Raw genomic sequence first — 23034 nt, 5'->3', positions numbered from 1 at the left:
AACAGAACAAGCAGACAGAGTCTCAAGTTGTGTCAGGGCAGGTCTAGGCTGGATGTTAGGAGGAAGTTGTTGTCAGAGAGAGTGATTGGCATTGGAATGGGCTGCCCAGGGAGGTGGTGGAGTTGCCATCCCTGGAGGTGTCGAAGCCAAGCCTGGATGGTTCACTCAGTGCCATGATCTGGTTGATTGGCCAGGGCTGGGTGCTAGGTTGGACTGGATGATGTTGGAGGTCTCTTCCAACCTGCTCGACTCTATGATTCTAGGCATTTCCCAAAGCCTCTTTAGGGCATTGTTTGTCACAGATCTTGTGGAAGCTACCATGAACTGACCTGGGAGATGCCATCTGAAGTTATGGATGACTAAACCCTGTTTGTTTTCCTTTGCTTTTGAAATGAGTGGGTCCTCTCTCTATGAAAAATGAAGTTGCTTTCTTTAACAGCAGCCTGCCTGGTGGGCAAAGGGGGCTATGACTCTGCCACTCAAACTCTTAAAATCTGTACCCCATTTTTTGGTCGTGAGTTGTCCTTTTTATTTGTGCTGAACATGCTCTTGTCTTTTCCTTGTTCCAGAAAAGCTTTACAATTCCAATGGGCGGGAGCTGAGACGAGCACTTTTCTCCTTGAAACAGATATTTCAGGTGAGTAAACAGTGGCTGCCCATTCCATGATTTGAACAAGAATTACTTTCTGGTTTTCCTGTGGTTTAGTGCAGAAAGTAACTTGCTGTTTCTGCAGAAGAGGATTTAAGACCTCTTTTGTAAAGTGCTATTAACCATTTGCTTCTTAGGGTCTTTTTCTGCTTTGCAAGCCTTGCACTGTCCCTTCAGTCTGTCACATGTAGAGTAATGGTTGAGATCTGCTTTGCAAGCCTTGCACTGTCACTTCAGTCCGTCACATGTAGAGTAATGGTTGAGATCTGCCAACAAAGTGAAGAAGGAAACTCGCCCTGTGAGGAGAGGCTGAGGGAGCTGGGGGTGTGCAGCCTGGAGAAGAGGCTCAGGGCAGAGCTCATTGCTGTCTACAACTACCTGAAGGGAGGCTGTAGCCAGGTGGGGTTGGGCTCTTCTGCCAGGCACCCAGCATCAGAACAAGGGGACACAGCCTCAAGCTGTGCCAGGGCAGGTCTAGGCTGGCTGTTAGGAGGAAATTGTTGTCAGAGAGAGTGATTGGCATTGGAATGGGCTGCTCAGGGAGGTGGTGGAGTTGCTGTGCCTGGAGGTGTTGAAGCAAAGCCTGGCTGGGGCACTTAGTGCCATGGTCTGGTTGACTGGATAGGGCTGGGTGCTAGATTGGGCTGGCTGAGCTTGGAGGTCTCTTCCTACCTGTTTGATTTTGTGATTCTATGATTCTATGGTTTTGTTAAGTGGGGGGGGGGGGCAGGTAACACCCAAACCATCACAGTATTCTTTCAACTATCCCAAAGAAATTTCGGGGCAATCCAGAACTTAGAATGTATCCCTGTGTAAGGGAGGTGTGAAATGATTATCTCTGCAGCTTCTCAGCTGTGCTAATGGCAAACACCAGAAAATGTGACCTTTGTTTTTCTGACATTTTTAGCACAGTGCAAAACAAGTTCTTGAGAAACACCAGAATCTTTGTTTTCTGGACTGAGGGTATTGTAGAAGGGAAGGCCACAGGGGATTCTTTCTGGTGTCAAGGTGGAACGGCATATAAGCAGTAGTTTTGTCTCTAAACTGCTTTTGTCTGGGAAAGAAATGTTATTTTTAAGACTTCAGTGATATATTTTTATCGTTAGCTGGCACAGAGCTGCTTTAAAGGCTAGGGGGGAGGAAATCACTAACATCTGGTGATTGCTGCTTACTCAATTGACTTATGTCAAGGACATGCAATAGAATGGACACTTGAGAGTGAATTTTCTTTGGAGTCATCATTAGTAGCCAAACTTTGTATTGCAGGTTGCTCAAAGTAAGGGGCAGTGGTCAGTCCTGCCATGCATGTTGTAAAATGCTGCTCCCTGTAGATAGATGTGAGAACAGGATAAAAGGGAACAGTGTGAAAATACTGATGTCTTTATAGTACCCTGTGTGACCCTCGTGGTCCCTTCCAACCCTGACTGATTCTATGATATGATTCTTTCCAGGTCAATTTGCTGTAGCTGACCTGGCTTCTGAAATTAACTGAAATAAACAGTGGGGGTTGAACTAGGTAGCACCAAGCACATCTGGATTGACAATCCAGTAGTTTAATTACATCAGTAACTGTGGATTCCAAAGAACTGAACTGTAGTTTAAAGTGCAGGAAAATGACTCTACCTTGGCAGTCCAATGCTCGTTCAATCATTTCCTGACTATGCTTATTCATTTTTCAAGCCAAATGAAGCTTTTCTAAGTGCAAGCATTGCATGTCAGTCTTGATCCATAGAATGCACCTGTTGCTTTAGCCAGTGAAAAAGCTGGGCTCCAGGAATGATCTGCAGTTTCTGTTTCTGATAGAGTATGGCATAACTCTTCTATTACCACACATTGTAATCTCGTCGGTGGGAGCAGTTGTTTGGCTGGCAGCTTTAACAGGTGTGGCACATAGTGAAGGCAGGGAGCAGTTCACAGAATCACAGAATTTCTTAGATTGGAAAAGACCTCCAAGAGCATCGAGTCCAATCATTAGATTGGGTGTTTGGCTGTTCCCTGCCCCCTCACACTTGTGAAAATCACGCAGACTAGACTCAGCCGAGCTGGAAATTGAATGAAGCTTTATATTTACAGCTCAGCACAATATCCAAGCAGGTGTTTACAATATCTACAGCTATAGACAAGTTAAAAAGTAACACAGAAACACAACAGCCCTCCCAGAAACCAGAGTCCCCATCATGGGCCCCCAGCCACCCTTCCACCTTCCTCCCACCCCTCTATGTTACCCCAGACTTTGCCTTACACTCAAGGTGAGTTCAGAGGGTTGGCCAGGGGGGTTAGGAAGCAGATGGATCAGTCACACAGATGGCAGGTTAGGTTAGAGAGAAGTGCAGCCCTAAAGACAGAGAGCAAACAACTCCCTTATCTATGCTTGTGTTCTTGTTCTTACCCATCTCAGCAAGCCTATGAGTGCAGCAGCCATCACCATTGCTTCCTGTTCACAGCCTCTAGTCTAATTCTTCTCACCAAAATATCCCAGCTAGGCTCAAACCAGCACACACACTGACAAGCCCTTGACTAACCCAAAGCCCTCAGCACAACATCTCAGCACTAGGAATCACTGGGGTTGGAAAGGAGCACCAGGAGCATCCAGCCCAACCTTCATCCCAGCAGCCTTCAGCACCAGACCACAGCCTCAAGCACCACAGCCACTCTCCCTTTAAACACCTCCAGGGATGGTGACTCCACCACCTCCCTGGGCAGCCTGTGCCAGTGCCTGAGCACCTGCTCAGGAAAGAACTTCCTCCCAACAGCCAACCCAAACCTCCCCTGATGCAACTTGAGGCCATTTACTCTTGTCCAACCATTAGTAACTGGGGAGCAGAGACCAGCTGCAGCCTCACTACAACCTCCTTTTAGGTAGCTGTAGAGGGCAATAAGGTCCCCTCTCAGCCTCCTCTTCTCCAGACTGAACACCCCCAGCTCCCTCAGCTGCTCCTCACAGGCCATGTTTGCCAGACCCCTCCCCAGCCACGTTGCCCTTCTCTGCACCTGCTCCAGCATCTCAATGTCCCTCCTGTGCTGTGCTGACCCAAACTGGACACGGTACTCAAGGTGTGGGCTCACAAGTGCTGAGTACAGGGGCATGAGCACCTCCCTGCTCCTGCTGCTCACACCACTGCTGATGCAGGCCAGGATGCTGTTGGCCTTCTTGGCCACCTGGGCACACTGCTGGCTCATGTTCAGCTGCTGGCCACCAGCACCCCCAGGTCCCTCTCTGCCAGGCAGCTCTCCAGCCACTCCTCCCCTTGCCTGTAGGGCTGCTGGGGGTTGTTGTGGCCAAAGTGCATGACCTGGCACTTGGCCTTGTTAAACCTCGTGCAAATGGCCCCAGCCCATCGCTCCAGCCTGTCCCAAACCCTCTGCAGATTGACACTGCTAGTTGGAAAGAACCACCAGGATCATCCATTCCAACCTTCATCCCATCCTTCATCCTTAATCACTAGACCGTGGCCTCAAGTGCCACATCCACTCTCTGTTTAAACACCTCCAGGGATAGCAACTCCATCACCTCCCTGGGCAGTGTCTCCTGTGGAGACATTACTGTGGGATATTTCTAAAGCAGGCTCTGAGCTCACTGAGGTAGGCAGCTGAAAGGAGGGTTGAGAATAACTGCCTGTTAACTTTCCACTCCCACCTGGGCAGAGCATTCTATCATCTCCTGAAATCCCCCAGGGAAGCCACAGCCATGAAATCGAATGGCATTCTGGTCACAGCCTTGTGCTGCCCAGGGCAGGCAGGTTAGGGGCAAGCTGTGGGTTTGTTTGGATGTTTTTTGTATATGTGAGGGTTTGTCAGAGCCAGAAAAAATATTAGGAAAGAAGATGGATAGATTTCTATTCTCCTTGCACTGTTAGAAGTAGGAAGGGTGGGGTAAGGACCTACCCATCATTGATGCTTTTGCTGGAAGAAATGTGGGGTTTGCCTCTCTGCTTTCATTTGCTTAATAAGAGAGGAGGCTTTTGAAGTATGTTGAGCAATGGTCCTGCATTTCACTTTCATGTGGTGGAGCACCAGAGGCATTGTCATTTGCCATTTATGCCAGCAAAAGCCTGCAGGCCTGCTTGCTTTGCTCTTTGACCTGCTTCCTCCTTCCTCCATTTCCTCACCAGTCAGCTGCTGTCACTCTGCTGCTAATTTACATTCTCAAGTGAATGAAGCCTAATCCCTAAGCCTTAATCCTCCTGAAAACAGCTGAACTTTGTGATCCTATCTTGACTTGTAGGAGATTAAAAAAAGGAGGGGGGAGGGAAGGTATTTTTCAGTTCTGAAAAGAGTGGTCATCATTTGCACTTTGGGAGGGACTTTGTGTGAGTGTCGTGGCATTCTTTTCCTCACAGCCTCCTTCTCCCCGCCACTGCATTGACCATAATCATCTAGGAATTGTGTTTCAGTTCTGCCTCCTTGCTGCACAGCATATTCTCTTGGCAAAGGAGTCTGAGGAAGAGAGGTTTCCAAGGAGACCTCATTCCAGTGTATTACTGTAGCATGAGGACAGTGCACTCTCCCAGCATGCTGTCTGATGGAGGGACTTGGCAAGGAGCAGAGGCTTCCCTAGCTCCCCCTTTTAAAAAGCACTCATTTTTATTCCAGTAGCTGAATTAGCCATGCCCCTTCTGCAGACAGGAGTGTTGGTGTGTTGGCAGTGGCACTAAAGTTTGCACTTCTCTGAACACAACACTGTGTAGTGAACTGACAATATCCATCTGGTCTTTTGCCTAGGTGAATCACCACAATGCAACACAGGAGTGCAGTGTAGCTTTGTGAAATTGCTGGTGGTGTTCTGCAGAGCAAATTAGAGATGGTCCAAGCATCAACGTTTAGATCTCTCTTAATAGAGTCGTTGTAGAGTGACAGAGCAGAAAGGGGAGCTCCTCCTCAGAGGGTGAAGTCTGTCAACTGGTGGAGGCCTTTGTGAGTGCAATCCTCTCCTGTAAGCCTTTAGGCAAAGCTCAGTGTGCTGGTTTGGGCCTGGCTGGGATATGTTGGTGAGAAGAATTAGATGCTAGTCTGTGAAAAGGAAGCAATGGTGATGGCTGCTGCACTCATAGGCTTGCTGAGATGGATAAGAACAAGAGCACAAGCATAGATAAGGGAGTTGTTCGTTCTCTGTCTTTGGGGCTGCACTTCTCTCTAACCTAACCTGCTCTCTGTGTGACTAATCCATCTGCTTCCTAACCCCCCTGGCCAACCCTCCAAACTCACCTTGAGCATAAGGCAAAGTCTGGGGAAAGGTAGAGGGGTGGGAGAAGGCAGAAGGGTGGTTGGGAGCCCCTCCTGGGGACTCTGGTTTCTGGGAGGGCTGCTGTCTTTCTGTATTACTTTTTACCTTGTCTCTGTCTGTCTATTGCTGTATAGATTGTAAATACCTGCTTGTGTCTTGTGCTAAGCTGTAAATATAAGGCTTCATCTCAATTTCCAGCTTGGCTGAGTCTAGTCTGGGTGATAGTCACAAGTGTGTGGGGGCAGGGAACACCCAAACCATCCCACTCAGCAAGAAGATTTTTGTGTCTATGTCGGCTGCTGTCCTGGCTGCCTGCATTGCTTTCACTTCTGGGCTGGATTGTTTTAACTTTTGTGTTTCAGGAAGTTTGGCAGTACAGACCGTGCCTGCTGGCTCACTCAGGGGTGTGTTGTGTGGAGGGCACAGGCTGGCAAGTCCCATGGCTTCTTATTTAAATGAACAGTGTCAAATGTTTAACTTAGTCATAGAAGCAAGAGAGAATTGGACAGCATAGGATTAAATCCAGGAATGCTCTAGCAAACAATGGAATAGCTCATGAAAGGGGAAAAAATAGTGAAAATAAGCTTCTCCATAGCGACAGTCTCATAGACAAGCATCTTGTTGTGATTCCTTGGAGAGGCAGCAGGCTGCACAGCTGCTAGCCATGCAAGAGACAAAGGCGTGCACGCGTGTCCCAGCGCTCGGCTTCTACTCCAGTGTCCCCAGGCGCTGCAAGTGGAGCTTGCAGCAGCCACTGTTAGCTTTAAAAAGAAGAAATGCCCTTGAGAAGCTCTCTTCCAAAACCTCAATTCTTTGTAGGAGGCAAAGACACTTTCTTGTGGCATAAAAATTCTCATGCTTTGGGCAAACCTTTCAAACCTGTGCCCTGCAGAAATAGGAGGCTGCAGAAATACTTATCAGTATGTAAGCAGTTCCTCTCTGCACATGAAAGCTGCACGTCAGGTGAGATGTGTTCTTGCAAGATGCCCTTCCTCGAGACAAACTGATTCGATCTCGACCTTCAGATAAGATCCCACAGACCTGCATTAGGTAATGTATCAAATGGTACAGAGACAGGAGAATGGATAGTAAAGAAGGGAATCTCACCTACACTTCTCATTCTGCTGGTGGCACATGAACATAGAGTCAAGGCTCTCATGTTGGTGGCCCACAAGAGGGAGACCAGGGAGACAAAGTCTCTTCCACTGTAAGTGAAGACAGGGTGCATGACTATCTGAGGAACCTCAAGATATACAAGTCCGTGGGACCTGATGAGATGCATCTCAGAGTCCTCAGGGCAGTAGCTGATGTAGCTGCCAAGCCACTCTCCATGCTATTGGAAAAGTGCTGGCAGTCAGGTGCAGTCCCTGGGGACTGGCAGAAAGGAAACATTGCACCCACTTTTTAAAAGGGTAGAAAGGAGGACCCTGGGAGCTACCATCCTGTCAGCCTCACCTCTGTGCCTGGGGACATCACGGAACAGATCCTCCTAGGTGCCATGCCAAGGCACATGGAGGACAGAGAGGTGATTCCAGCCAGCCAGCATGGCTTTACTAGGGGCAAATCCTGCCTGACTAACCCAGTGGCTTTCTATGATCAAGTGACTGTCCAGTGTCACCTATGGATGAGATCTGTCTGGACTCCAGCGAGACCTTTGACAAGGTGCCCCACAACATCCTGCTTGCCAGGTTGGAGAGATGTGGGTTTGATGGGTGCACTGTTCAGTGGACAAGGAATTGGCTGCATGGTCACATTCAGAGGGTACTGCTCAATGGTTTGAAGTCCACATAGAGGACAGTGACAAGTGGTGTCCCTCAGTGTCCCTGCTGGGACCTGTGCTGTTCAGTGTTTTGATCAGTGCTACAGACAGTGGGATCAAGTGCACCATCAGCAAGTTTGCAGGTGACACCAAGCTGAGTGGTGCTGTCAATACACCAGAGGGACAGGAGGTCATCCAATGGGACCTGGACAAGCTGGAGAGGTGGGCCCAGGTGAACCTCAGCAGATTCAACAAGAGCAAGTGTGGGGTCCTGCACCTGGGCAGGAGCAATCCTCACTATCAGTACAGACTGGAGGAGGAGGTGGTAGAAAGCAATCCCGTGGAAAAGGACTAGGAGATGCTGATGGGCAAGAAGCTGTCCACAAGCAGATAGTGTGAGCTTGATGCTCAGAAGTCCAATCACATCCTGGGCTGCATCAAAAGCAGTGTTGCAAACAGATCCAGAGAGGTGATTCTGACCCTTCGCTCTGGTGAGACCTCACCTGGAGTACTGCATCCACGCCTGGAGCCCTCAACATAGGAAGGACATGGACCTGATGGAGTGGGTCCAGAGCAGGCAATGAAAATGATCAGGGGTTTGGAGCACCTTCACTACAAAGACAGGCTGAGGGAGCTGAGGTTGTTCGGCCTGGAGAAGAGAAGGCTCTGGGGAGACCTAATAGCAGCCTTTTAGTACCTGATGGGAGCCTACACGAAGGATGGAGAGAGACTGTTTACAAAGGCCTGTCGTGATAGGACAAGGGACAATGGCTTCAGGCTGGAGAAGAGCAGGTTTAGATTGAATGGCTGGAACAAGTTCTTTACCATGAATGTAGTGGGACACTGGAACAGGTTGCCCAAGGAGGTGGTTGAGGCCCCATCCCTGGGGAGATATTCAAGGTGAGGCTCAACAAAGGCTCTGGGCAATCTGGTCTAGTTGAGGATGCCCCTGCTTACAGCAGAGGGCTTGGAGCTTTGGAGGTCCCTTCCAACCCAGACCATTCTCTGATTCCATTGAGCCTGCTGATCACGGAATTGTGAGGTCTTTTAATAGCTAAGCTGAGTTATGGAGGTAGAAGTATCATTTGTGGGTTTTGTTGAGCCACATAAGCAAGCTTTAAACTCACTGTTTGGAGTCTTTTCCATTACACTTTAGACAAAGCTCAAGCTCTACTACCAAGTGACTTACTTTATCTTGGATTCTTTTCACTCAGAGATGCTTATAGAAAAGAGTAGATCTGATCTGTTACAAGTCTGTGAACCATTTAGTTATCCAATGAGGTGAACACTGTCTTTTCATAGAGAATTTTAAGTAGGCAGCCTTTGTGTTTAGGCAGCAGTTGTGTGAGCTTGCAGGAGCTTAGCAGGAAGCTTAGAGAGCTTTGCCTGTGTTTTGCTACTTTTCTCGTCACTGTCTTAATGCCTGCTGATTAAGAGGCCATAAATCTTTGTGACATTAGCAGAGGAATCCCTTTTCATAGCAAATTACAAACTTTTCCATACCTTCTTTTAACTTATCACACACATGTGGTAGCTACTTGTACATGTCATTGTCACACATGTGGTAGCTACTTGTACATGTCATTGTCACACAGTGAATGCTCTCTTCCTGGAAACCTGAACCTCTTACCGCCTTTCCTTTTGAGGTCACAGAACTTGGCAAGTTAGCGAGTTCAAGGGTCTGAAAAGATGGTCCCAGACCAAAACCTAAGTAAACATTCTCGTTTCAGTGTAGGGTGCATGGGCTCAGGTACCTTTCATCTTTTGCTGCACCTTCCAGATGTTTGCTTCTTCCCTCTCATCATGTGTGCTGATGGGATTGATAACCGAGTTGGTATTTCTGTCTCTAGCATGGCATGTTTGCACTCTGCTGCATTACACCTTCTTTCTCTTTTAGTTAGGCAAGAAGTACCTCAAAAGCCTTTTTTAATTCACATTTGATTTATTCAGTGCTTTTCAAAAGCAGGTTGGTCTCTCAACCCCTTCATTTCCTCTGCTGTTCCCTTTCATTTATCTCCTTTCAGTCAAGGATGAGTCTATGCTGCAGTGGTTTACACCTTCAGCTGCTCTGAGAACAGTTCCAGAAGGCAGATCTCACAATTTGCTTTGGAAAGGTAGAGGTTAAAGTAGGAAGCAAGGAAAAAAAAAAAATAGCCCCCTGCAGAAAGCAGACTTATTTTGGGAATCCAATGCTGTTTTCCCTCCAGGTGATACTGTAATATGCACCCACTGTTTAAGATTATAGGGAACATCTTTAAGTTAAACCCCCCTATATTTTTATCTTCCACTGAATGCCAACAGCCCTTAATGGCTGTGTGCTGTTAAATGCTTGTTTGCTTGCTTGTTTTTGGGGGGGTTGACCTGAAGGTCTCTGAAGCTGAACTAACATAGGGACAGGGCTTTTTCTATCATCCAAACGTTTCTTACTTCTCCCAAAGAGGCAGGCAGAGTCCATCAGAAAGGTAAGAAGGTGCAGACCATAGTTCTTCCTCTTTGTCAAGTTCTGCTTATTTGACTGTAAGTCTGTCCAGTGTAGATTATCCTTGGTGCTGTCCTCAGACATATCCAGGACAAGAGGTGCATTAAGAGCAGTCAGTGTGGTTTTACCAGGGAGAGATCAGGTTGGACCAACCTGATAGCCTGTTATGAGGACCTAACCAGGTGGATAGATGATGGTAGAGCAGTGGATGTGGTTAATCTGGATTTTAGTAAAGCATTGGACACCATCTTCCACAGCATCCTCACAGCTAAACGATTGGGTAGCAATGTGGGTGCCAACTGGTTGAAGGAAAGAAGTCAGAGTTGTGGTTGATGGGACAGAGTCTAGTTGGAGGCCTTTATCTAGTGGAGTCCCTCAGAAGTTCCTGAGAGAACTGGCAGATGAAGTTGCTAAACCACTGTCCATCATATCTGGAAGGTTGTGGCAGAGCAGTGAAGTTCCTGCTGACTGGAAAAACATAATGCCCATCCTCGAGAAGGGAAATGTTCTGGTTTAGGGCTTCCTGGAGACCCAAAGCCCACAGAACAAAATTAAATAGGGGATGCCTCCCCCTGTGCCTCCTCCCCACACAAAGCATCTTTAGGCAGAAGAGTACAAGGGATAGAAAACACCCAAAGAACAGGCTTGCTGCCAGTTGGGAGTTAAAAAAGGCTTTAACAATAAAAAACTGGATTAAAGGCAGGGGAGTTTATGAGAAGGGAAGGAAAGCAGACACAGAAATACACAGGCAACCAGATTTGTGACAGTGGAGTGCCTGGGTGGAGGTGGATAGTGTTGGCCTGCTCGATGATTGGCGCTGGGCTGGGTGATCTCCTTGGCTTCTTTCCCACCCCTAACATCCCATGAGGAGGAGTGCAGGAGGCAGCTGGTCAGGCACATGGCTGCCAGCCACCAGGCTAAGCAGGAGCAGCTGCAGCAGCAAGGTTGGTCAGGCGAAGCATCAGGCAGAGTGAAAGAAGAGGAAGTTCACCTGCTTCGGATGGGGCTGCAGGCAGGAAATGGGAGTGGGCTAACCTTTTACCTGGAGGCATCTCCCACTGAAGGGGTCAGATTCCAGACCATTTCCCAGCCCCCATAACAGGAGAAAAGGAAGACCCCAGGAACTCCAGAGCAGTCAGTCTCACCTCTGTGCCTGGCAAGATCATGGAGCAGATCCTCCTGAAGGCTCTGCTAAGGCAAATGGAACACAAAGCAGAGGGGATTGGTGGTACCCAGCAATGGCTGCACCAAGGGCAGGTCCTGCCTGACAAATCTGATGGCTTTTTATCTTGAGGTCACAACAACAGTGGACAAGGGAAGGGCAGATGTCTGCAGAGGGCACCAAGCTGTGTGGCACAGTCAACTTGATAGAGTACAGGGATCCATCCAGAAGGAACTGGACAGGCTGCAGAGCTGTGTCCAGGCCATCCTCATGACATTCAGGACATTTTTTCCAGGACTCCAGTTGTTCCAAAATGTTGTTTTAGAAGTGCACCACTTGGATGTGAGCAACACTTCCTGCACACATTGACTAGAAATAAATGAGGGCAGAATTAGGAGCTTAGTCCTCTCATTTCTAGCATTTGGGGAGGACTTTGCAGAGACTGTTGCTCAGAACAAGGCAGGCAGAGGGCCACATGTCCTGCCTGACCACCTTTAAAATGCCACTGTGTACAGTAGAGGAAATCAGGATGTAATTGGTGCCATCTGTGCTAGCAGGTAGATTGCCAATGTACTCTCCCTCTGCTAATAATCTCACCATCTTCTGAGCATGGCAGAGAGATTGAGGGCATTTGTTGCATTCATTAAATTGGATGCATTCATCACACAATCATAGAATCAGTCAGGGTTGGAAGGGACCACAAGGAGCAGCCAGTTCCAACCCCCCTGCCATGCCCAGGGACACCCTACCCTAGAGCAGACTGCACACAGCCTCAGCCAGCCTGGCCTGAAACACCTCCAGCCATGAGGCCTCAACCACCTCCCTGGGCAACCCATTCCAGCCTCTCACCACTCTCCTGCTGAACTACTTCCTCCTCATGTCCAGCCTGAACCTACTCCCCTCCAGCTTTGCTCCATTCCCCCTAGTCCTAGCACTCCCTGAGAGCCTAAATATCATGATAAACATCACCTGATATAATCTCTAGCACCCTGGTCTGACTTGAGAGCTTGTAAACTGTGTAGCTCTTCAGAAATCATTATCAAGGCTTTTATCCATCCAGAAAAAACAAACAAACAACTCTCAAAAAATGCAAGCATCAAGATAAAGAAATAAAGAACATTTTTGGCTCCTGTGTGGACAGCAGTGGATTTCATCTGTCGTATCTTGGGGGTTTTGACATGCTTTTGCAGAGGTGTTGTGCTGGTTTGAGCCTAGCTGGGAGATTTTGGTGAGAGGGATTAGATGCTAGGCTGGGGAAAGGAACCAGTGGTGATGGCTGCTGCACTCATAGGCTTGCTGAGATGGAGAGGAACAAGAACACAAACAAAGATAAGGGAGCTGTTTGCTCTCTGGCTTTGGGCTAACTGCTCTCTCTGTAACCTGCTGTCTGCCTGACTAATGCTTCTGCTTCCTAACCCCCCTGGCTGATCCTCCAAACTAACCTTTGTCTCGGTTCTAATTTAAATTCTCAGAGACTCAGATAAATTTGATAGAACCAATAACAGTTTGTAGAGTGCCCTCCCCTCTCCTCCCTCCCTTCCCAAAAGAAAGGAGTTAGAAGTAGAGAGGCAAGGGAAGCACACCCAAATAAATCAATCTCCCTTGATTTGGAAGTTAAAAGGAAATGTTTAACAATAACTTAGAAGAGGTATTGGAGGTAGGGAAGGTTACAAAAGGTATAGGGAAGGGAAAATAGCAAAAATACACAATGTATAAATGCAACCTGAGCTTGTGATGGTGGCTTTGGCTGCCTCGTGGGTGATGGCCACGTGGTGGTGTGGTGTGCAGGGAGCGGAGTGATGCGGAGAGATGGAGAGAGAGATGCAGAGAGAGCGAGGCAGAGAGAGAGAGGGACAGGAAGTCCTCATGCTTTTATGGGACAGGAAGGGGGGAGTGGGCTAACCATCACCTGGGGGTGTTCAGACCCACCCCTGGGGATGGGTCAAGACCCCTAGGGTCAGGTTCAGGGTTACTCCCCCTGGAGTGTTAACCCTATACAACCTTGAACATAAGGCAAAGTCTGGGGTAAGGTAGAAGGGTGGAGAGAAGGTGGAAGGGTGGTTGGGAGCCCCTGCTGGGCACTCTGGTTTCTGGGAGGGCTGCTGTGTTTCTGTGTTACTTTTTACCTTGTCTATGTCTGTCTGTAGCTGTATAGATTGTAAACACCTGCTTGTGTCTTGTGCTAAGCTGTAAATATAAAGCTTCACTCAATTTCCAGCTTGGCTGAGTCTAGCCTGGGTGATTTTCCAAAGTGTGTGTGGGGGCAGGGAACAGCCAAACCATCACAGAGGTGGGGGACTGTATGTTTGCTCTCCCTCTATGTTCTGAAAGATAATTCACTTTCTCATGTGATACACCTGTGTCTCCACTCATGGCTGTGTAAGATGCATTTCTATTGTTTTACAAATTAGACCTTCTGAAACTTTAACCTGTTTTTTTTCTCAATTTCTAAATTCCTCAGGAATTGTCCAATCACTTTACAATTTTAAAGCTGGTGACACAGGGGTTTGATGGGTGGACCACTGGATGGATAAAGAGCTGGCTTGATGGCCACACCCTAAGAGTGGCTGTCAAAAGGTCCATGTCCCAGTGGAGGCAGTGACAAGTGGAGTCCCTAAGGATCAGTCCTGGGACCAGTCTTGGTCAACATATCTGTGGGTGCCATGGACAGAGGCACTGAGTGCAGCCTCAGCAAGTTTGCTGACCACACCAAGCTGTGTGGTGCAGCTCACAGGCTGGAGGGCAGAGATCCATCCAGAGGGACCAGGACAGGCTGCAGAGGTGGGCACAAGCCAAGCTCAGGTTCAACAAAACCAAGTGCAAGGTCCTGCATCTGGGTCAAGGCAATCCCAAACACAAATGCAGGCTGGGCAGTGAGTGGCTGGAGAGCAGCCCTGAGGAGAGGGACTTGGGGGTGCTGGTGGACCAGAAGCTCAACATGAGCCAGCAGTGTGCACTTGCAGCCTGGAGAGCAACCAGAGACTGGGCTGCATCAGAAGTATGGCCAGTAGGTGGAGGGAGGTGATTCTCCCCCTCTGCTCTGCTCTGTTGAGACCCCACCTGGAGTTCTGCATCCAGTTCTGGAGCCCTCATTACAACAGGGTTATGGAGATGCTGGAGAGTGTCCAGAGAAGGGCCAGGAGGATGCTCAGAGGGCTGCAGCAGCTCTGCTGTGAGCACAGACTGAAAGAATTGGGGCTGTGCAGGCTGCAGAAGAGGAGGCTCTGAGGTGACCTTCTTGTGGCCTTCCAGCATCTGAAGGGGGCTACAAAAAATCTGGGGAGGGAATTTTGAGGCTGTGAGGGAGTGCCACAACTGGGGGGAATGGAGCAAAGCTGGAGGTGGGGAGGGTCAGAGTGGAGGTGAGGAGGAAGTTGTTGAGCATGAGAGTGGTGAGAGGCTGGAATGGGTTGCCCAGGGAGGTGGTTGGGGCCCCATGGCTGGAGGTGCTTAAGGCCAGGCTGGCTGAGGCTGTGTGCAGCCTGCTCTAGGGTAGGGTGTCCCTGGCCATGGCAGGGGGGTTGGAACTGGCTGCTCCTTGTGCTCCCTTCCAGCCCTGACTGATTCTATGATTGTGTGATCTCCCATTTGGTCAGCCTTTGAGAAATATGTAACTGAGCTCCGGTGAGAGAAGGAAATGAAGAAGAAATAAAGTACAAGGCTGAAAGAAATTTGCACTAAGCAAATTGTCACACTAGAAGGGTCTCAATTATTTTATTTCTCTAGACAGTTTTGAAAGTGATTGCAGCTAAGTCAGGAATCATTCTCAACAAAAGAGATACTCTCTGAGTCTTGCCTTCACAGGGCTGCTTTTCTGGAAAGCTGAAAGCTCTATCTAATGCACTGCTGTGCCTGAACACTTGCAGTAAGAATGCTCCAATGAAGGAGCTTGGCAGCTGTGATTGTCCACAGTGGCTTTTTTTTTCATTAATATTTGTGCTAGTTTGAAGCAGGCTGGAGTGTTTGGGTGAGAAGAACTAGATTACAGGCTGTGAAAGGAAAGCAATGGTGATGTCTACCTCACTCCCAGGCTTGCTGAGATGTATAAGAACACGAATCAAAACATAGATAAGAAACTTCTCCTGCTGGGGAGCTCTGAGCTGCATCTCTCTCTGACCTCACCCTCCATTTCTCTGACTAATCCACTTTACTTCCTAACCCCCTGGCTGAACCTCCATTCTTCCTTGGCACTGGGGCAAGGTTGAGAGGGGCAGGGGGAAGGTGCAGGGGTGGTTGAGAGCCCCTCCTGGGAACTCAGGTTTCTGGGAGGGGAGTTGTGTTTCTGTGTTACCTTTTACCTTGTCTATTTCTGTCTATAACTGTATAGACTGTAAATATCTGCTTGTATATTGTGCCAGCTGTAAATAAATAGCTTCATTCATATTTCCAGAGCTGGCTGAGTCTAGTCTGGGTGATTTCCAAAGTAGGGGGGAGGCAGGGAACACCCAAGCCATCACATTATTGTTAATGGGTTTTATGCCTACCTTTTACAGCTAATTCATTAAGTTGTGTTTAATCAAGTTTTGAATAGCCTCCTGTTTCTCTGGGTGAGCCTTCTCCAAGAGAAAGCAGCAAGCTTTGGATAGGGTTTTCTGTGCTCCTCTGGCAGAGCAGTGTGGCTGCAGCACCCACTAAAGCCCTCCCCTCTTTGGTGTCACATACCTGTGGGGTGCTGCCACTCTGCTGCCATTCTGAGTAAAGAAGCAGTGGTTTAAAAACTGTGAGTCACTTGAACAGCTCCCATGAGCTCCTGAAGGTTGGTTTTCTTTTAGGTTTGCTGTGGTTAACATCACAGTGCAGAACATCATCTACTGGTGTTCTATTCAGCAGTGCACTTGCCCATTCTAAAGCACAGTTAATACTATCTTAAGGTGTAAAGACCTGGGGGAGTGGTCTTGAGCTTGACCCCAGGTCCTCCTGACCCCCTCCCCAGGGGTGGGTCTGAACGCTGCCAGGTGTGGCTGTTTGCCCACTCCCACTGCCTGTCGAGCCCCTATAAAAGCAGAGGAACTTCCTGCTGCTCTCTCTCACCCTGCCTCCCTGCTTGCCACCATCACTGTTGTGTATCCTGCTACTCTTTGTTTTACCATGTGGCCATAATTCATGAGGTAGACAAAGCCATTGCCATCAAATATGCTTGCAATGAGGTATTTTGTGTCTTGCTTTCCCTTCCCTATAGCTTTTTTGTATCTCCCCTACCTCAAATAACTTTTATATGTTGTTAAAGTTTTCCTCTTTTAACTTCCAAATTGAAGTGAGATTATTTGGGTGTGCTTTACCTTTTCTCTCTCTACATCTAAGTCTTTTTCTTTGACAAAGAAGGGGGAGGAGGAATAGGCATCCTATAAATTGTTACTGGTTCTGTTAACTCTGTTTGAGTCCCTGGGAAATCTAAGTAGAACTGAGACATAAGGTAACGAATGTGATATTGCATTGCAAAAAGAACCAGTTTTAAAGTATTGTTGCATGGACTACTGAAACTGGAACAGCACTGAGGCTTAAAGATGAGCTTTTCTTGTTGATCCTGACCCTTTAAGGATGTCTTTTTATATGATGTGATGGGATTATAATATCATGGGGTATGTCTGTCTTTAATGAAAAAAGAATCACATTCATATTTTATTGATTTTATTCTTTCATAGTTTACTTAAAGGTAAAAGCTTGTCAAGCAAAGCCTGGATGAGGCACTTAGTGCCATGGCCTAGTTGGCTGGGTGCCAGGTTGGAGGTCTCTTCCAACCTGGTTGAGTCTATGCTTCTTGCTCTGCATTTATGTATTTGTTTTCATCTATTCAAATTCAGTATTCAACTTCTGCTCTTCTGGATAACAACTTTTACAGCAGCTTGCTTACATCATCTGGAACATGAAGCCAATGTAGCAGGCATGCATTAGTGCCTTACATTATAATGTGCCTTGTTTGTTTATCTCTCAAAGTTATAGTGCCCCTTTTTCTCTTCTCCCGCGGCAGGATGACAAGGACTTGGTTCATGAGTTTGTGGTTGCGGAAGGTCTGACGTGCTTAATCAAAGTGGGAGCGGAGGCAGACCAGAACTATCAGAACTACATCCTGAGAGGTAAAGCCTTCACTATTCTTTATTGCCCTGAAGCTTTCACAGGTCTGCTGCAACTTTTTGTTAGGTGTCTTGAAATACATTTCTGGTTTGGTCCCAATTCTTGCATGTTATACAGGATAATTAAGTGGCCATTCATGCTGCCAGAGTTAACTGGAAAAGCCAAATGTTGGCAGTCTCTGTCTTGTTCAGCTTTGCTTGTAGGTTGTTGCATTGACAATCTGTAATTCTAAGAAAAGGCACTCTCAAGCTTTCACTGAATAATTGTAAATGTCAAAGGACACTGAGCAAAATAACTTCTTGGAGTAGGATTTGCAGCTACGGAGTAACCAGTGACATACATGCTCATGTCTGAAGTCCGTTGGCTGGAAACAGGTTTTAGCTCTATGACACTTTAACAGTTTAAAGAGATAATCAGAGGTTTAGATTCTGCTCTTTGCACTTAAAAAGTAGCTAACAGAGGTGGAGTTTAGAGAGTCATGTGGAAAAGATGTGCTACCCTAGGAGAAAGCTGATTTATTGTGCTGTCATCCAAATGAATGCATGAGCTTTTCATTTAATGAGGGTAGCCAGGCTGCAGAGTGGGAGAGTTCTTTCATTATTAGATCAAGGGCTTGTGAGAGAGGGGAGAACAGTCCCACCAAAGCATCTTTGCTGCTAGGTGATCTCAGTGTAAATAGAGCTAATGAACACTTAGTTGTGACGGATTGTTCCCTTGAATTTTCTTAGGCTGACATATAGAGCTGTCTTTAGAAATAGCACTTTGATATGCTTAGCTGCCAAAACTCAAACTATAAACTGAGGAGCAAAACCAGAAAAGTAAGGAGAAGCATTTTGTAGGAACAAGAAATACTAAGTTATTGAAAGCAAAGGTGCAAACAGGAAGGGTGAGTTCATGCAAAGAATGTGATGATTAGTGCAGTGGAAACTAATAATTTTTTTGAGTTATGACTATTTCTATATTCATGTTTTTATTATTACTATTAAAAAATCAGGGAAATTCCCTGAGGGTCTTTGGATTTTCGGTCGACAGGAAGCAATTGCACAGAATTAAACAGTGTAAACAATCAGAACTTGGAGAACAACAATGTGAGAACAGGAAGAATTCTAACTATGCCTACAGAGTCTTGGCATTCACTCCAGCAGATGTACTCACAGCTCTTTGGCCCCTGAGTAAGTCTCTTGTATGAAAGACACTTTCAAACTCGTGATGATCCCGGGGTGTGTGGTGACTTGGGTGCTCCCCACCCCCCTTTGGAGAATCACCCAAACTAGACTCAGCTTGCTCTAGAAATTGAATGTAGCTTATATTTACAGCTTAGCACAATATACAAGCAGATATTTACAGTATATAAAAGGTAAATGGTAATACAGAAACACAACAGCCCTCCCAGAAACCTGAGTCCCCAGGAGGGGCTCCTGAGCTCCCTTCCACGTTCTCCCACCCCTCTACCTTAGCCCAGACATTGTCTTGTGCCCCAAGGAAGAATGGAGGGTCGGCCAAGGGGGTTAGGAAGCAAGTGGACTACTCAGAGAGATGGAGGGTAAGGTTAGAGAGAAATGCAGCTCAAAGCCCAGGCAACACTTCCTGCACACATTGACTAGAAATAAATGAGGGCAGAATTAGGAGCTTAGTCCTCTCATTTCTAGCATTTGGGGAGGACTTTGCAGAGACTGTTGCTCAGAACAGGGCAGGCAGAGGGCCACATGTCCTGCCTGACCACCTTTAAAATGCCACTGTGTACAGTAGAGGAAATCAGGGTGTAATTGGTGCCATCTGTGCTAGCAGGTAGATTGCCAATGTACTCTCCCTCTGCTAATAATCTCACCATCTTCTGAGCATGGCAGAGAGATTGAGGGCATTTGTTGCATTCATTAAATTGGATGCATTCATCACACAATCACAGAATCAGTCAGGGTTGAAAGGGACTGCAAGGAGCAGCCAGTTCCAACCCTCCTGCCATGCCCAGGGACACCCTACCCTAGAGCAGGCTGCACACAGCCTCAGCCAGCCTGGCCTGAAACACCTCCAGCCATGAGGCCTCAACCACCTCCCTGGGCAACCCATTCCAGCCTCTCACCACTCTCCTGCTGAACTACTTCCTCCTCATTTCCAGCCTGAACCTACTCCCCTCCAGCTTTGCTCCATTCCCCCAAGTCCTAGCACTCCCTGAGAGCCTTAATATCATGATAAACATCACCTGATATAATCTCTAGCACCCTGGTCTGACTTGAGAGCTTGTAAACTGTGTAGCTCTTCAGAAATCATTATCAAGGCTTTTATCCATCCAGAAAAAACAAACAAACAACTCTCAAAAAATGCAAGCATCAAGATAAAGAAAGAAATAACATTTTTGGCTCCTGTGTGGACAGCAGTGGATTTCATCTGTCGTATCTTGGGGGTTTTGACATGCTTTTGCAGAGGTGTTGTGCTAGTTTGAGCCTAGCTGGGAGATTTTGGTGAGAGGGATTAGATGCTAGGCTGGGCAAAGGAACCAGTGGTGATGGCTGCTGCACTCATAGGCTTGCTGAGATGGAGAGGAACAAGAACACAAACATAGATAATGCAGTTTGCACCTCTACCTTAGCCCAGGCATTGCTTTGTGCCCCAGGGAAGAATGGAGGGTTGGCCAGAGGGGTTAGGGAGCAAGTGGATTAATCAGAGAGACGGAGGGTAAGGTTAGAGAGAAATGCAGCTCAAAGCCCAGGCATTGCTCGAACTGCCTTATCTATGTTCATACTTCTGTTCTTATACATCTCAGCAAGCCTATGAGTGAAATGGACATCATTGTTTCTCTTTCACAGCCTGTGATCTAATCCTTCTCACCAAAACATTCTAGCTAGCTTCAAACTAGCACAGGCAGAGGAGGAAGGAGATGCTGCTAAGCCACTAGTGTTAGCTGCAACATGCGGCTGCCTGTTAATCAGCTGCAAACCAGAGAGAGGCTGGCTCCCTGCAGACAAAGGCTGAATGCAGAAAGGCACTGCAGAAAGGCTACTGTAGAAAGGCAGGGTTTCTAAATCATCCCCCTTAAATACTTCAGTGTGAAAGTCAAACTGGCCAATAGGCACTGGCACCATTTTCTGGCCAACGAATTCAAAGCTTCCTGCCTCCTTTGACCATGCAGGCATGGTGAGGGCAGTGCAAGACACCTGACTTGTGGTGCTAAGTGCCCTAGCCCTCAAGGCTTTGCTGGGGATGAACTCTTATTGTTTGCTTATCTACTCACGCCTGGACCCTGCAACAGAAGGAGGAGAGCAAGGGTTAAACCTGTCTGTCAGGATTTATGCCCTACTAGGCCAATTCAACTGTACAAACAGCAGGTTTTGGGAGTGTAAGAAACCAAAACAGTACCATAGACTATATCCTATGCCCATAGTTGTACAATGAAATAAATGTACTTGAGTAGTGGCTTGTATATACTTAAAAAGTGAAACCTGGCACCTGAAAGAAACAAAGGCAAGAAAGAGCTGTTCTTTACAGCAGAAGGAAATTTGTGCAAGGAAACTGACCATAGATTATCTCAGAAAATTCAGACTAGAAGCAAAATGAGGGAGCTGCATAGTACAGTCTGGCTTTCAGTCTAGGGATTGAGCTCTTTGTGAGCTCAGCATTCGTGTAGCGTGGCAGGGTGGCATCTTTGCCCTTCAGCTGGGTTTTGCAGCCACCAATTGAAAATTCCAACTGAGGAAGCATGAAAGGTGTTGAGAGCGTCTGAGAGGCCTCCCAGCCCAAGCCCTGGCTAGTCCTGCAGCCCCCCTGTGTAATGGAGGGGTCGTTAATGGATTGCAAAATGGTATGTTCAGAAATTGATACTGTTCATTAATGTTGCTATTTGGGAGTCTCACACACACACCACACCCCCCCCCCCCAGACCACTAATTTTAGTAATAATTGGTTCTTCACACAGTCCTGGGAACATGATACAATCAGTCATATGGGCTCTAGAAGTAACTAGCAATAACCAAACGTTCACTGAGCTCAGTGGGACTGGAAGAGAAGGTTCCTGCGGGCAGCACTCTGCTTGCCCTTAACTCTGCCGCGTGTACACCAGGTGTGACTTACACACACAGCACTGAGGAATCCAGTGCTAACGAGAGGCTGCTTATATCTGCTGTGCTCCCCTCAACTAGGGTTGTTCCCGAGCTGTTCCCCTGTGTCAGTGTAAAGTCTAAACCAACATGTGATGGTTTGGGCTCTTACCCGCCCCCCCACACTTTGTATTTGCCCCAGCTAACTCAGACGGACCCTGGGAATAGAGATGAAGCAATTTATTTACAGCTAGCAGAATTTACAAGCAGCTATTTACAATATATACAGTTATATACAATTATATACAGAAATATACAAAGGATAAACAATACAAAAGCACAACTCCCCTCCCAGAAACCTGAGTCCCCAGGAGGGGCTCTCAAACCACCCCAACACCTCCCCCGGCCCTCTCAACCTTACCCCAGTTCTCAGGAAGAAGAGAGGTGCAGCCAAGAGGCTAGGGAGCAAGGTTAGTAGGAGCAAGGTTAATGAGATGTGACCAGGTCTGAAGGCAAAGGCAGAAGAAAAGACAAAATGGAGAATGTTTTACTTCTTCCCAGAGCTCTCAGCGAGACTGTGAGAGAAGCTGACATCAATTGTTTTCATTTCACTGCCTGTTATCTAGTTCTGTTACCAAAACATTCTAGCTTGCTTCTAACTAGCACACAACAGTAACCAGGGCTTCCCTCAAGAGTTTAGAAATTGTTCTTCATCCTAAATTTATTCTTAGCTATTCCTGAGAATTCCTACACTTATCTAAAGAAAGTCTGTGTTTCAGGGATGATTTTTACCCCGATGGAAACAGTCTCTCAATCCATTCCACCCTGCCATTTTTCCTTCCCGTGGTGATGAGGATTCATCAGGATGATGAACTTTGTTGATAGCGCTGAAGTTAAAAGCTTCTGTCCCGGTTGCAAGATGGCAGTGTGGTGGATGTCCCCTAAACATTAACAAACCCTATGAGGAGAGGCTGAGGGAGCTGGAGTTATTTAGCCTGCAGAAGAGGAGGCTTAGGGGTGACCTCATTGCTGTCTACAACTACCTGAAGGGAGGCTGTAGCCAAGTGGGGTTGGGCTCTTCTGCCAGGCAACCAGCAACAGAACAAGGGGACACAGGCTGAAGCTGTGCCAGGGCAGGTCTAGGCTGGGTGTTATGAAGAAGTTGTTGGTAGAGAGAGTGATTGGCATTGGAATGGGCTGCCCAGGGAGGTGGTGGAGTCGCCATCCCTGGAGGTGTTCAGGCAAAGCCTGGCTGGGGCACTTAGTGCCATGGTCTGGTTGATTGGCTAGGGCTGGGTGCTAGGTTGGAGTGGATGATGTTGGAGGTCTCTTCCAAGCTGGTTGATTCTATGAAATTGGTGAAAAATAAATTGAACTGTTCACAACTGCTGAGGATTAATATAAATCTTAGTGTAAATTTGAATATGTTCTTGGAATAATGTTGAGATCTTTTATTCCTTGCATAGAATGAGAAAGCAGCACATTAAGTGCCATGACTGAGCACAGACTAAGTAATTGATTGAATTATGGCAGTCTCCATGGTTTTAGTTAATTTGTTCAGTGATGTTGAGAGAGTGAGAAAAGCAGGGTCTGTAGCCCAAGGCTTAAATATTTTTGAAGTGCACTGACTATGTGAGATGTGAGGGGTCAGGATGAGT

At 47.3% G+C, this 23034-nt stretch overlaps 1 protein-coding gene across 11 annotated transcripts in view; it reads left to right on the top strand.

Moving 5' to 3' along the window:
* The window catches only part of FHOD3 (formin homology 2 domain containing 3), a 415781-nt gene that overhangs the window by 176516 nt on the left and 216231 nt on the right, over nucleotides 1-23034 (top strand). For all 11 annotated transcript variants that reach the window (XM_064160772.1, XM_064160770.1, XM_064160768.1 and 8 more), the window contains exons 4-5: nucleotides 570-637; nucleotides 17242-17347. In XM_064160772.1, coding sequence (XP_064016842.1) covers nucleotides 570-637; nucleotides 17242-17347 — 174 coding nt within the window. The remainder of the gene's footprint in view (nucleotides 1-569; nucleotides 638-17241; nucleotides 17348-23034) is intronic.

Source organism: Pogoniulus pusillus, chromosome 21 (assembly GCF_015220805.1).
Source record: "Pogoniulus pusillus isolate bPogPus1 chromosome 21, bPogPus1.pri, whole genome shotgun sequence".
NCBI classification, from domain to species: domain Eukaryota; kingdom Metazoa; phylum Chordata; class Aves; order Piciformes; family Lybiidae; genus Pogoniulus; species Pogoniulus pusillus.
This window is presented reverse-complemented; position numbering and strand designations above follow the sequence as displayed.